Below are 16,180 nucleotides of genomic sequence, written 5' to 3' on the forward strand. Positions count from 1 at the left end.
TCCATAAAGTCCTCCTCCATCTCACAAAACAGACGCAATGAGTCGAATGCAGGAGGAAAGCCGAGTCAGTGAATGTGTAAGCATCCCAGTGCTGGCAGGGGTCTCCACACGACTGCTCCAGCACCCAGGGGTGCATCAGGGTAGGTTCATGTGGCTGGCTTCTCCTTGGGGATGTCTTGCAGGAAGTCAGCCTTGCAAGCTGAAGCAGGGAACTGCTAAGGCAGCTGCACCCTGGTGCGACCATCATAAAGCAAGAGACCCGAGAACTCGAAAGGCAAGGCTCACCGAGCCATTTATACCTCCGCCTTCAATTAATCCCACGTGTTTATCGGTCAGGTTGGCACAATAAACTAACTCAGTCAAGTACACACATTCATCACTTATGACATGGTTAGGTTTCAAAGATCAGGTGATTCAATTCTGTGGGGACATGGGGGAAGGGAAGGTGAGGGGAAAGGTAGTGGTGTTAATAAACCCAGGGACAAGGGAACAAGTGATCCAAATCAGTGGTGAGGAGGTTGTGGGAAGCCTGGTTGGGCATGATCAAGGGTAATGTAATCAAGAGGAATTGCTGAAACACTGGTGGGGACTGAGCATGATAGTGGGGCAGAAGGGAAGTACTGGACATTGGGCCTCCACTCATGTACTCCCTCAATGCAAGAATACTTTGTTCTATTAAATTGGCATTCTATGATGCTCACCTTCCCGACACAACTGCTGAAGACAAAGAAGGTGAACAACCAAATGTGGTGAAGAAAGCTGATGGTGCCGGGCTATCAAAAGATATAGCGCCTGGGGTCTTAAAGGCTTGAAGGTAAACAAGTGGCCATGTGGCTCAGAAGCAATAAAGTCCACATGAAGAAGCACACCAGCCTGTGTGATCACGAGGTGCCGAAGGGATCAGTTATTAGGTATCAAAGAACAAAAGATCATTGTGTGCTCACCTCCCTGATACGACCGCTGAAGACAAATGGGTGCATAAGCAAATGTGGTGAAGAAAGCTAATGGTGCCCGGCTATCAAAAGGTATAGTGTCTGGGATCTTAAAGGCTTGAAGGTGAAAAAGTGGCCATCTAGCTCAGAAGCAACAAAGCCCACATGGAAGAAGCACACTAGCCGGTGTGATCACGAGGTGTCGAAGGGATCAGGTATCAGGCATCATCAGAACAAAAAGTCCTACCATAGTGAATGAGGAGGGGAGTGCAGAGTAGAGACCCAAAGCCCATTTGTAGGCCACTGGACATCCCCTTACAGAAGGGTCTTGGGCAGGAGACAAGCCAGTCAGGGTGTGATGTACCAACAAGGAAAAATTCAACTTTCCTCTAATTCCTAAATGCTCCCCCCTCCCCCCCGCACCACGCCCCGCAAGTCCGGCTAGACCAGAGGATGTACACTGGTACAGATGGGAACAGGAATCACAGGGAATCCATGGCAGATGATCCTCTTAGGACCAATGGTGTGAGTGGCGATACTGGGAGGACAGAGGGAGGGTGGGTTGGAAAGGAGGAACCGATTTCAAGGGTCTACATGTGACCTCTTCCCTGGGGGACAGGCAACAGAAAAGTGAGTGAAGGGAGATGTGGGACAGAGCAAGATATGACAAAATTATGATTTATAAATTATCAAGGGTTCATGAGGGAAGGGGCAGTGGGGAGGGAGGGGGAAAAATGAGGACATGATGCCAAGGGCTTAAGTGAAGAGCAAATGTTTTGAGAATGATGAGGGTTATGAATGTACAGATGTGCTTTATATAATTGATGTACGTATGGATTGTGATAAGAGTTGTTTGAGCCCCTAATAAAATGATTTAAAAAAATAAGAAAATGGAGGATGACTGCACCAGATCGAATGGGAAACGACTGTAATATTACACAACTGCCAAACTCTCTGAGAATTATGTCCCAGCCAAGTTGAACACAACCTTAGCCATCACAGTCAGTGTTACTCTCAGGCTAATCCTGCATATTCATTCCTGACAGAGATGTCATTCATGCACAAACAATTTCTTACCATTGTCATGTGAAATGTTGGATAATGAGGTAGCTGGTGAGGAATAAGTGTGTTTACTTTAAGTTTATCTTGCCCCCTTAATTGAACCATTTGGCTGAACTTTATAAGTCAGTTTCAGTTCAATAAACCATCACTTAAACTAAGTTGGCAGATATTTTTAGTGCCTATTATTTGCGAAGTTCTAGCAATATACTGCTGAACAAGAAAAACAAAAAAAAATATGGCATGTAAAGCTATGAAGCTGAATGAGATAAATTAAAGGACGAGGTGGATAAGAAGAAAGCTTCAAGGCTTGAATCCTGTAGAACCCTTCACTTTAGGAGTCACGTAGATGAGGATGAAGCAGCGAAAGATACTGAGTGAGAACAGCCAGGGAGATAAGGAGAGTACTGTGTAGAAAAGAGCTGACATTACAGATTTGAGATCGCTATCCTACTTGCAAGTTTGGTTCTGGTTACCAACTGGGAACTTAAAATTTTGAGAGGTTCTCACCATTTCCTATGTAATAAAATGTCTCACATGTTTCACTGTGTCTAAACTATTCATACCAAAATAAAAAAAAGTTTCTAAAGAATGCTCCCTTTCCTTGTAGGAGTCCACCCTCTAGTAGAGGTGACTGTGTGACTGATACCTGATGGAAACCTGTGCTCATAGGTCCAGGCAAGCTGCACTGGTAGAAACATTTTACGGTTGTTACACAATCCTTTGTGAAAGAATTAAACACACCATACATGATTCTACTAGCAGAGGCCTCTTGGAAGCTTTTACCTGGTTCCTTAAGACATTGTCTTTCTCAGTTATCGAGTGCTACGATAACAGAAATACCACAAGTAGATGGCTTTAATACATAGAATTTATTTTCACAGGGTTGGAGGCTACAGGTCTGAATTCAGGGTATCAGCCAAGTTGACAACATAATTCAATCCATAACATTACCCTATGAAACTTTTCCCTTGGCTGATTTTGCTTTGTATCTGCTTTTTGCTATTATACCTTTTAAGCTGAGAGCACAACTAAGTTGTGGTCCATGAATTTTCCTGGCAACTAATTGAACTTGGAGGTAGTGATGGGTATCCCTGACATGGTGTGGTTTTGTGGAAGTCAACAACATGTGTGGAAGAAGGAAATGCAACTGGGTCAAACTGAGAGGTCACGTAAGATGAAAACCAAGAAATGGTCACTGTATTCATAAGTGACCTTAATGATATTGAGGAAAATGTTAGTAAAATAGAGCAAGAGGCAAATCTGTTTGGAATCAGTTTAAGAGAGAAAAGAAAAACTGTAGCTAACTCTTAAGATGCTTTACTTTAAAGAAAAAGGAGAAAGTGAGATCAGGGGTTATAGGAATACATTGGATAGTGACATTGTCTGAAGACAAAGGAAATCTATAAAATCAACTTTTGTCATGATTTAATATATTAGCAAAATAGGAATTTTAACAATTCCCCACAACAAGTGTTCACATTGCCAGGACTTAGTCTGAGACATTATTTCACCGAATTGTTTTTTTTCTTCAAAATTTACACATATGAGATATGAATCAATTTTAATCTCATCCCAGAGTGGTTTTCTTCTTTTCTTAGTTCATATTTTGGAACACATAGTTGTTTAAAAATATTAAAAAGGCTCTCCAGTTCTTGCTAGTTGAGACTAGCTTAAATTAATTAGATAACTATATGTAAAGGTCATAAACAAAAACATTATAGCATACTAATTAAATATTCCAGAAGCACACAGTTCCATAATTAAGATGTTAAAAATCTAAATGCACGGTAAAAAATGTCAAGTTAATGCAGATTATTAGAGTTTTGAAATTTTTACTTTCAAGCTATTTTCTTTGTTAAATTATTGAATTGCAGTCATTAGAATCAAACTATTTTCATCTGGGTAAATTTTGATATCATCAGTGGTCTGTCAATTGGACATACTACGATGAGAGGAAATTTCTGTCATGATACTGGAGCTATTTAAATTTCAAATATCATCTCTGTGACCATTGTGGATATATTTCAGAGGAACTTTCAGATGGTCTGGTCATCTAATTTAAAAATTAGCCAATAACAAGCCCATGGATCACAACAGAATACCATTCAATATTGTGTTAGAAAGGAATGTTGGTGGTGCAATGGTTAAGTGTTTAGCTGTTAATCAAAAGGTCAGAGGTTTGAACCCACCAGTGGCTCTGCAGGGAAAAGACTTGGTGATCTGTTCCTCCAAAGATTGACAGTCTAGGCAACCCTACAGGACAATTCTACTCTGTCATATAGGGTTACTATGAGTCAGAATCAACTTGATGGAACACAACTTGATGGAACAGGGTTGTTGAGCATAGAAGATGAGCCCCCAGAACTGAGAGGCACTCCAAACATATTTGACCACAACAATGGACTCAAGCATCCCAATGATAATGATGACACAGGTAACATGTCAGTCTATGAATTAAAGCGGACTCAATAGCAACTAGCAATAAGTTTTAATATGACAAAAATTAAATAATGATACAAGAGGGGAAGGAAGTGGTTATAGTAGAAAGCAAAAGCAAAGATAAAGTTTGAAAGCATTTTGAAAAAGTTATAAAATATGAAGTCATTTGTTGAGAAGATCTTAGAATTCTAGAAACATTAGAGGACCTTAGAATTCTAGACATATGGACATAAATTTTCAGTTGCTGAAATTACTAAAAATCCATTTAGAGATTAAATCATGGTAAATCAAAGTGTTATATTAAAAAGAAGCTTCATACTTAATAATGGTTCTAAACTTAAAATGTATTACCCATTCTTAATAAAAACTAAGCAAGTTAAGAATAAAAGTGAACTTCCTCACCTTGATAATAAGCAAGGTAGCTATAAAGCCTACATTTAACATCATACTTAATGGTGAGAAAGTGGATACTTTCCTCCAAAGACTAGGAACAAGACAAGATGCACCCTTCCTACTGGCTGTATTAAACATGGTAAGGACTCTAAATGAATTACATCATCTGGAAGTCTTAGCTAATGCAATTAGACAAGGAAAGGAAATAAAAGGTATTGAGATTGGGAAGTCTTTTTTAATAGGGATACAAGTAAAGCAGTTCTACTAGGAGTCCAGTGCATACATGCATGGGTTTTCTCCAAACAAGACATGTTTAACATGTGTCTGTCATTAGTGATTGCCTTAAAGAAAGGTACTCTGTAATAATGCTTCTCTTGGTCTCAGTATCATTAAGGTACATCCAACAACAATCAGAAAAAGGGATACTTTTTGTGGCATGATTTTGAGGTCAATATCAAATTTTTAACCAAACACAGGTGGACGGACCTATTGCCAAATAATTGAAACTTTGTAATAAGTTTACAGGAATACTGCTGCACATAAAATAACAGGTTCTGCATAACGTGTTTTTAAAAAGGTCAGAAAGAATACAAAGAGCCAGAGAGGACATACTGTCACCTGGCAGAAGTCCAGAAACTCATGAAGGCAGAAGAATAACCATTGATGTGATATTTATTGAACCTGGAATCTCAGATGGCTTGGCATTTTCAATTTTAAGCAAACATCATGGCCCCAGTAAGCATTCAGATAGAGTGTTAAAATTGTGCAAAGATCCTAGTCTTCTAAGCAAAATGAAAGCTAATTAAGAACACTGTATGGCATTATACTGGGGCTGGGTCTTGCATTTACCAAACTGATCCCGAGAGCAAAATCCAATCATAACAGTGGCTTCCAAGGGGATCTGCTAGGCCAGTGAAATTCAAGGGAGAAAAGGCAGCTTAGATGATTATAGTGACTATTTTGGGGAGAGTTAATAGTTTCTCTCAAAAGACACAGGACAATCACAACTTATTTGGAAGAATTCTTAAGAAAACGGAAAATGACATTGGTGAGAAAAAAGGCAAGAAAACAGTGCCACAGAGTTTTTCCCCATCATGACAATATACCTGCTCATTCTTCTAAGATATTTAGGGGTGTTCTACTCGAGCTGTGTTGGGGAGCTTTATCTCCTCCACCCTACATCCTTATCTTGCCCCTCAGACACACCACCACCCCAACTCAAAGAACATTGAAAAGGAACATAACTTGAGTCTATTGAGGATGCCAAACCTGCCATTTTGACATGGAAATTGAAGAGTGAAGAACACAGAATTCTTTGGGGAGGTGTTGCAAAACTGCCTTTAGAAGAATACAGCTCTAGAGGGAGGCTATATCAAGAAACACTAACTACATATCTGCATACTTTTTCCATAGGGGTTTTCTATGATTTCATAGCAATGTACTTTGGCTTTTCTGCATTTAACTGTGTATGTATAGAATGCCAATGAATTGCGGGATTGAAAACAGGTGAATATAATACAGCAGCAAGATACAAGGTTAATATGTATGTCAATGCTTTTCCTATGTCTCAGCAACAAATTGGAATCTGAACTTAAAAACAACACACCATTTTCATTTAGCTTACCATTCTTATCATCTAATTGTCAAGGTTTATCTATATAAATCCATTATCGAGACCTAATGTATGTGAGAGAACAATTGTGTTCCAGAGAGTTTTCTTTTCTTTTTTAAACATTTTATTAGGGGCTCATACAACTCTTATCACAATCCATACATATATCAACTGTGTAAAGCACATCTGTACATTCATTGCCCTCATCATTCTCAAAACATTTGCTCTCCACTAAAGCCCTTGGCATCAGGTCATTTTTTGCCCTCTCTCCCTGCTCCCCCCTCCCTCATGAGCCGTTGATAATTTATACATTGTTATTTTGTCGTATCTTTCCCTGTCCGACATCTCCTTCACCCACTTTTCTGTTGTCCGTCCCCTAGGAAGGAGATCACATGTAGATCCTTGTAATCTGTTCCCTCTTTCCAGTCCACTCTCCTTCTACCCTCCCAGTATCACCACTCACACCCCTGGTCCTGAAGGTATCATCCGCCCTGGATTCCCTGTGTTTCCAGTTCCTATCTGTACCAGTGTACATCCAGAGTTTTCAATGGCTGAATTTTTAGAAGTAAGTAATCACATTTTTTTTTCAGAGGCATCTCTGGGTGGATACTTATTCCTTTAGTTTAAAGCAGGGACTTAAATAGAAAACTGTACACTAATGGTCACTGTAGCATTATTCACAGCTATGGTGAAGAGAAATTGCTTCAGTATGGTTTTTCTATTCATGTCTTTATAACTCTCACCAAATAACTGGATGGAACTATGCAAATAGTCTGTGTGAAACACTCAGAGGGGTCTGGCCAGTTTTACCATTCCTGTGGGTATGAGAGAGCCATCCCAGAAGCAGATGGAGAGGATTCCGTGACCATCAAAAAGAAGAGCCACCAGTAAGTCAGAGAGCAGAGGCTGCAGCACCACGACCATGAGGCAAAGAGGTGGGCTTCACAGCCCACAGAACAAGGTGGAGGCCAAAGGACCACACGACTGACAGACTGAGGACTAAGAGAGACTTGTGCTGCTGGCACTGCTGAGAAGAGGTGCTGCTGTGGACAAGAGGGCTGTTGCTTCCATGTTTTCTGATCTTGACCTGGAGTAACCTATTATTTACCCTTATAAAGCCCATAATCCTGAGTATTGCACCTGTGAGTTCTGTGTAACCATTGCAATAGATTATTGAAGCCTGAAAAGAAGTAGAATGCCATGGAAGAGATGACTAGTGTCAGAATATGGTAAAAAAGGATAAAGGGCAGAGACATGTCAGATTTCTGCCTTGTGGGACTAGGCCTTCGGCTGGGTGGAAAGGAGACCATTGGTAGACCCCATGACAATTCCTTGGTAGCCAACGTGGAAACAACCCAAGTGCCCATCAACAGCTAAATGGATAAACACAATTATTATATAGATGTACAATGGAAAATTATTCTTTTAAAAAAGGAGTAACATTTTTAATACACATAATCTCCAAGCAATGATTGCATTATGTTCCAATGACTCAATCCCACAAGGAGGTACACCCCAAAAACTGGAATTTTTTCCCACCTAAGCTATGTATTTTAAAGTTTTTTACAAAACAACCTTATCACCTTCAATGTAATCTCCATTACACTTAATGCATTTTTCAAATCTATGATTCTAATCTTGAAAGCATTTTTTTAAAAAATTTTTTTATTTTAACAATTTATTGGGGCTGATACAATTCTTTTCACACTTCATACATATACATACATCAATTGTATAAAGCACATCTGTACAGTCTTTGCCCTAATCATTTTTTTCTCTTTTCTTCTTTTACATTTTATTAGGGACTCAAACAACTCTTACCACAATCCATACATATACATACATCAATTGTATAAAGCACATCCATACATTCCCTGCCCCAATCATTCTCAAAGCATTTGCTCTCCACTTAAGCCCCTTGCATCAGGTCCTCTTTTTCCCCCACCCCCTCCCTCCCCACTCCCCCCTCCCTCATTTGCCCTTGGTAATTTATACATCGTTATTTTGTCATATCTTGCCCTATCCGGAGTCTCCCTTCCCCCCTTCTCTGCTGTCCCTCTCCCAGGGAAGAGGTCACATGTGGATCCTTGTAATCAGTTCCCCCTTTCCAACCCACTCACCCTCCACTCTCCCAGCATCGTCCCTCACACCCTTGGTCCTGAAGGTATCATCCACCCTGGATTCCCTGTACCTCCAGCCCTCATATGTACCAGTGTACAGCCTCTGTCCTATCCAGCCCTGCAAGGTAGAATTCGGATCATGGTAGTTGGGGGGAGGAAGCATCCAGGATCTGGGGGAAAGCTGTGTTCTTCATCGATACTACCTCACACCCTAATTAACCCATCTCCTCTCCTAAACCCCTCTATGAGGGGATCTCCATTGGCCGACACTTGGGCCTTGGGTCTCCACTCTGCACTTCCCCCTTCATTTAATATGATATATATACATATATACACATACATATATACATATACACACATATACACATACATACACACACATATCTTTTTTTTTTGCATGATGCCTTATACCTGGTCCCTTGGGCACCTCGTGATCGCACTGGCCAGTGTGCTTCTTCCATGTGGGCTTATTTGCTTCTGAGCTAGATGGCTGCTTGTTCACCTTCAAGCCTTTAAGACCCCAGACACTATCTCTTTTGATAGCCGGGCACCATCAGCTTTCTTCACCACATTTGCTTATGCACCCATTTGTCTTCAGCGATCCTATCATGGAGGTGTGCAGTCAATGATATGATTTTTTGGTCTTTGATACCTGGTAACTGATCCCTTTGGGACCACTCGATCACACAGGCTGGTGAGAAATGATCAAGGGTAAGGTTGCTTAGAGAAGAGGTATACTCTAGCCCAGGTGGCGATGAAGCATGGTAGTAGGGCAGGAGGAAGGTCAAGGGAGATGGAGGAAAGAGCTAGGAGTCAAAGGGCATTTATGGAGGTCTAGACAAAGACATGTACATGCAAATATATATAGGAGGATGGGGAAATAGATCTATGTGTCTATATTTATAGGTCAAGTATTAAGGTGGCGGAAGGACCTTGGGCCTCTACTCAAACACTCCCTCAATGCATGAATACCTTCTTTTATTAAATTGGAACTCTATGATGCTCACTCTCCCAACACAACGGTTGAAGCCAAAGTGGGTGAACAAGTAAATGTGGTGAAGAAAGCTGATGGTGCCCAGCTATCAAAAGAGATAGTGACTGGGGTCTTAAAGGCTTGAAGAGAAACAAGCGGCCATCTAGCTCAGAAGCAACAAAGTCCACTTGAAAGCATTTTTTAAAAACTCATTTGTATGCATGGCTGACAGTACTGCCCTCGTTTTTTCTTCAACTCTTCCATGTTGTCAAATTGCTGTCCTTTCATGTCCTTCTGCATTTGCAGAAACAAGTCACACAGAGCGAGGTCAGGTGAGTAAGGTTTGGGGCAAGAGAGGCATGCTGTTTTTTGCCAAAATTGGTGCACTGAGATGGCAGCATGAGCAGGTGTGTTGTCCTTGTGGCAAAACCAGTCCCTAGTCTGCCATAAATCAGGCTTTTTTTGTCGTACACAAGTATACAATCTTTTCAGAACCTCTAAATAGAAAGCTTGATTAACAGTGTGACCTGGTGGAGCGATCTCCAAATGCACTATGAGTCGACATTTTTTTGGTCCATTTGGGAAGCTGACGGACAAACAAGGTTTGTCTTCAATTGACATTTCACCTTTTATGAAACAAGAAAAGCACTCATATATTTGAGTTTTCCCCATAGTGCTGTCCTTGTAAGCTGTACTCAACATCCCAAGAGTTTCTGCAGAATTTTTCCCAAGCAGGAAACAAAATTTCACAGCCGCATGCTCTTCTCTGAAATTGGCCATCACAAAAAACAGTTCATGCAAAACTGCTTTTACAAAAAAATTCACTGTGACCAAAATGAATCTTCCCAGGTGATGCCACTGAGTGCACCAACTCAGTGCGGGTTGCTCAATACTTTCTAGTGGAAAAAATGCATACTACAAACTCTCAGCCCAGTGGAGCTTTTTTCCATTTTGGGCAGGGGTGGGCACCCCCTTGTAAAGAGATTCTAATATATATTGAATATGACATTTAAAACATGTTTCTACTATTACTGCCCTTTATTATCAATATTTTTATAAATCACAATATTGAACATTTGTGAATGAACATCTGAACATCGTAAGTTCTTAGCTGTTGTATGCTACAACCTTGTATGTAGTATAATATTAAAAATCCACCAAAAAACAAATCAGATGGTTATAAGTGTGGCTTTTTTGTAACCTTGAAAGCATTATACTAAGTGAACGAAGCCACATAGTGGATAAAGACATCATGTTTGGTAAAGTGGAGAGGCAGCAAAAAAGAAAAAGAGCCTCATTGAGAGGAACTGACATAGTAGCCACACCAATGGTGCAGGATTGGGCAGTGTTTTGTTCTGTTATATATAAGGTTGCTATGAGTTGTAATTGACCAACAGCATCTGTTAGCAATATTGTGTGATCCCATTTATAATAAATATTTAGAATAGAGAAATGTATAAAAATAGAAAGCAGATTAGAGATTACTATGGGCTCAGAAAGGGAAGAATAAAGAGTTATTACTTAATGGAGACAGAGTTTCTATTTTGGGGTGATGAAAATATTTTGGAAACAAAATGATACACAACCTTGTGAGTGTGATTAATGTCATTAGATTATATAGCTAAAAACAAAAAAAAGGGCAAAACTTAAAAAAAAAGATAGTAAGTGATACAAGGTAAAATATCACTGGTAATTATGTCTATAATATATCAGAACACAAAAATAGCTCATTAAGAAATAGAAACATTCGTAGCGGTATGCATGTTCTGGTCTAATCCAATTTGTAAGGTAAAATTGAGGTCATGATAGTGGGGTAAAGGAAGCACTAAAGATCTAGAGGAAAGGTGTGTGTTTCATCAGTGCTACACTGCACCCTGCCTGGCTCATTTCTTCCTTGTCACCCTTCTGTGAGGGGATGCACAATTGTCTACAGATGGGCTTTGGGCCTCCAAGCATGACCACCTCCCCCATCAAATTCACATTGTTCTGGGTCTTAAATGTCTGATCCCTGATCCCATCAACACTTCATGATCACACAGGCTGGCATGCTTCTTCCAGGTGGGCTTTGATGCTTCCCTGCTAGATGGCTGCTTGTTTGTCCACAAGCCTTTAAGTCCCCAGAAGCTATATCTTTTGATAGCCGGCACTATCAGCTTTCATCACCACATTTGCTTATGCACCCATTTTGTCTTCAATGATCGTGTCAGGAAGGTGAGCATCACAAATGCCGGATAATTAGAACAAAATGTTCTTGTGTTGAGTGAGTACTTGAGTGGAGGCCCAATGTCCATCTGCAACCTTAATTCTTAACACACACACACACACAATATATATATAGATTTATTCCCTACTCATTACATATATTTACCTATGTACATGCCTGTATTTAGACCTCTATAAATGTCCTTTGCCTTCTGGTTCTTTCCTCTATTTCCTTTTACTTTCCCTTTGTCCCACCTGATATGATATGCCTGTGACATGGTATAAAGTGAAGTTCATAAAATCCTCCCTGTAAGAGTCTTGCCAAGTGTTATCTTGAATCTAATCATAAGGAAATGATCAGAAACAAATGATACCATTGGATAGCCTACAACACAAACACCCAGACTATTCAAAAAGTCAATGTCATGAAAAAATAAGCAAGCAAACAAATAGGTGGAGACATTTTCTAGATTTAAAAAAATGCATTAATTACATGAGCTTTTAATGGATCCTGAGAGAAAATGCACTTGGGGGATATTCGAGAAATTTAAATGCAGACTATGTTTTAGATATTATATTACCATTGATATTCTGTAGTGTGATAATATTATTGTGGTGATAAAAGATAATGTTCTTATTCTTTGGATTAGCATACAGAAATATTTAGAGTGAAATGTCAAGACACCTGCAACATATTTTTAAACAATTCAGCAAATAGGGCAAATTGTTGACAAGCGATTAAGTATAAGTGAGGTATATGAGTATTCATTGCACTGTTCTTTTAACTCATCTCTAGATTTGGAACTTTCAAAATAAAAACTTGGGTGGGGAAGGGGAGGAGCCTCAGTTCAAATATCACACCTTCTCTAGAGGGCTCTTTTGATGCTTTAGTTGTCCTGGTGGTATCGTGCGTTGCACTATCCCAAAGGGCAGCAGTTCAAAATCACCAGCTGCTCCTCTGGAAAAAGATGGGACTTTTAACTCCTGTAGGGTTACAGTCTTGGAACCCCACAGGGGCAGTTCTACCTGGTCTTATAAGTTCACCGAGGGAAAGCAGCTCATTGGCAGTGAATCTGAGGAGCTTCAGTATCCCACAGGGCTTTTAGCTGCCTGTCTCTTCCTCTAAACGTATTTGGCATACTACCCCTTTTCAGGAAAAAACAACATTCAGCACTTTCCTGGAAATGAAAACCTTTTGTAGTATATAACCCACAATCCAGGATGAGGTGTAGTAGAGGCTTTTGCCCCCAATCGTTCCAGTGCCCCTTCAAGGTCGATTTCATCCACTTTGGAAACGCTGTTCTAAACTGTGTGAAACCAGAATTTAAGTTAGTACCTGGCCCTCTACTCAGTATTCAGGGTGTTTTGTAGGAATAAATGACATACCCACAGTGACAAGTCAAAACTAAAGTTGTCTATAACACCTTGTACTTTAAAAAACAAACAAAAACACATCTTGTACTTCAAATTTAACCAAACCCCTCAGGCTCAAAGCTTTATCAGATTTTAAACAGGAAGAATCCCTGGATAATGAATGCAGTTAAGCATTTGGCTAACAAACCACTTTGCTGTACTCCACCCACAGAAACCTGGAAGAAAGGCCTGGCAATTTACTTCCAAAAGAGAAACCAAAACCACTGAAACCCATTGCCATTAAGTTAATTCTCACTCACAGTGATCATACATAGGGTTTGAGGCCGTAAATCTTTACAGTAGCAGCAGATAGTGGTGTGGCAGGTGGGTTTCAACCAACAATGAGGGTTCCTTCCAAAAGACTAAAGCCATTAAAATCCCCCATTGGATACAGTTCTACTCTGATATACATGGGGTCACCATGAATCAAATCTCACAATAACTGGTATTAGTCTGACCTGAACCATTACAATACCCACATCACCATTCAAATAGATTTAAATACACCAAACCACCTCGGATACCACAGCATAAGTGACTACAGGCTCTATATAAACATTTTTATTTCAAATTATTTCATAATCTTAATTCAAGAATATTAGAGAAATTCATACCTGCTCTTTTTCTTTGGCATTGGAAGTCTGGTTTTCTCCCTTGACCTCAGGCTGCTCATTTTCCCAGGGTAATTTATTTTTCCCTTTTCCAGCACTTAAGACCCTTCGGGTACAAACAGTTGGACTGTAAGATCCGTAAACTTGCATACTGTCCCTCGTGTGTTCGCCACAGTGACAGTGTGCACTCTGTGTTCTGTTGCCAGCCAACAGCCAGTCTGTATCTGCTCCGTGTGCTAAATGGCTTGACCTACACTGGGCAGAAGATGGCATGAGTACTGCATATTCCACAAAGCCCTGGTCTGTCAGTCGTGGGAGGGTTTTCCTGGCCAATCTGGCCTGAACAGCATTCATCACTCCATCTCCATTATCTTGTAGTTCCACAGTATCCACAGCTTTGAAAAGGATACTGGTTTTACCTGAGCCCATTGATGATGCCAGCACAGCAAAGGCTTCGAGAGCTGCTTGGCGTACCCTGCGTTTACTATCTACAAGAGCTGGGGCGAGATCAAAAGACATTTTGGGCAAGTCAAAATCTTCACTGGGATAGGTCAGGAGGGAACATATGCAAATGTTCACCACCTCCTCTCTCACTCTGGAATGCTTATGTTTGAGATGTTCCAGAAGTAAACAAAGCACCTGTTGAGGACCAACTTCCTTCATCAGCTTGAGGAAGATTTTCATGTATTCTTGCTTGATCACTAGCTTGTTGTCTGCCAGCACTTTGACAGAAGCCGCTATAATTGGGCCCAAGAACTGTTGTGCCTGCGCTCCAAGGCGATTAACCAGTAAATGCAGGACCTGGAGTGTGCCGTGGACCACTTTGAAGTTGGAATCATCTAACAAATTATACAGCAAGCTAATGAAACCGACAAGACTAGACTGAAGCGTCGAACTAGGGTTAAATCTTCCCAGCACCTGCTTTAGCTCTTCAACGGCCTGAGTCCTGTTTTTATAATCTTCTTGATCCAACAATCTTGAATGCAGTTCCTGAGGAATAATGCCAAATTTAAGATTGCTGTTGGAAGGAGTCACTGCACAGGGAAGGGGCTCTTCAGGAAATCCAGGGGCTTCAAGTTCCAGATAATAAGGAACCTGACTTCCAAAATGAGACTCCAAGTGGCGATTGTAGTGTCTCCGCAAGGCAGAAGGCAGGCGAGAGATGTAGGATTGAAACCTCTCTTGGCCAAGTCGCTCCCCAATTTGTTGGAGAGCTGAGAAGGCGGTCTCTGCTTCTTCCTCTAGCTCCTGATCGCCAAGCTTTCGCGCTAGGGATATTATTACCTCAGCAAGATCGAGGCTGAGCAACAAATCTTCAGGAGTAAGCAAGATCGGTAGCAGGAGGGCTGTGGAAGCTCTAAGGCGGGCATCCGCACTTTCTAGTCCTTGTTGGATAAGTGTTCTCAGCACCTGGCCAGAACTACGTTTCAGGCACATATGCAGGATTTGTAGCGCATCCTTCCGCATGGCTGGGTTCTCTTCTCGTAAGGAGACTACTAGTTGAGGCAGAAGTGCTAAGCTAAAGGCCTCTTCCAGCTGGCCTGCCTCCCCCTGGCCTCGAAGAACGTCCGAGAGAAGTTGTAGGCAAAGTCGCTTCTCATCGCTGCCGCCTTCCAACAGGACTCGACCCAGGGCCCGATACACAGCTTCCTTCCGTCGGGGAAAGCCAAGCCGGCCACCGCGCCGAGGCAAAGCCGCTTGCAAAGCCTGGAAAGCCTCGGAAGGATCCGGAGCAGCGCGGAGGAGTTGTAGGAGCCGAGTTTCTTCTTCATCTCCCCCGGACAAACCACCTCCAGACCCAGACCAACTGCTCGAGACCGCGTCCGCCGGCATCAAGAGGGTCGAGGCCAGAGGAGACGGGGTCCGGGGGAAGGAACTGTGGTCGCCGGCAGCCCCACGGCAGTAGTTTTTCTCTCCTCTCATGGTGCCCCCAAGCCGACTGTCATCAGTCTCTGAGGCAGAAGGTTGATAGCGGCGCTGGAGGCGATAGGCACAGGGGGTTGGACGGGGCGGCAGCTGGAACAGCGCGGAGGACGCAGCCGCCATGGAGGGTCGTCGGGTGGCGATGGCTGGAGGATATCATTGTCATATCGAAAGGGCTCAGTGGAGCCCAGTCTCCAAGTTCCTCTCCAGGCTGCAAGCTGCAGAGGAGGAAAGGGAGTCGCTCCAACCAGCTGTTAGGCCGCGCCTGAAGTCTATCTTTTAGTAAAATGGCCCCCGCCAGGGCCCCAGACCCCACAGCGGCCACGGGCGTAACCAGGGACACCACGTGACCAAACCGATCGCTTCCATGGTGATTTACCCAGCACGGAACTCTTGACCCGGAAATGAACCTGCCGCGACGAATGCTGGGATATGTAGTGCACACCAGATGTTTGGCACAGACAGAAATTTCAAGGTGGCGGGAGTCAGATCCGGAGGGG

At 41.9% G+C, this 16,180-nt stretch overlaps 1 protein-coding gene across 2 annotated transcripts in view; it reads right to left on the reverse strand.

Annotated features, from left to right (window-relative positions):
• The window catches only part of TOGARAM1 (TOG array regulator of axonemal microtubules 1), a 94,587-nt gene extending 78,559 nt beyond the window's left edge, over positions 1 to 16,028 (reverse strand). For both annotated transcript variants that reach the window (XM_075531022.1, XM_075531021.1), the window contains exon 1: positions 13,761 to 16,028. In XM_075531022.1, coding sequence (XP_075387137.1) covers positions 13,761 to 15,803 — 2,043 coding nt within the window. In that variant the 5' untranslated portion in view covers positions 15,804 to 16,028. The remainder of the gene's footprint in view (positions 1 to 13,760) is intronic.
• Positions 16,029 to 16,180: the final 152 nt, after the last annotated feature.

This window comes from Tenrec ecaudatus, chromosome 14 (genome assembly GCF_050624435.1).
Source record: "Tenrec ecaudatus isolate mTenEca1 chromosome 14, mTenEca1.hap1, whole genome shotgun sequence".
In the NCBI taxonomy this organism is placed as follows: Eukaryota; Metazoa; Chordata; class Mammalia; order Afrosoricida; family Tenrecidae; genus Tenrec; species Tenrec ecaudatus.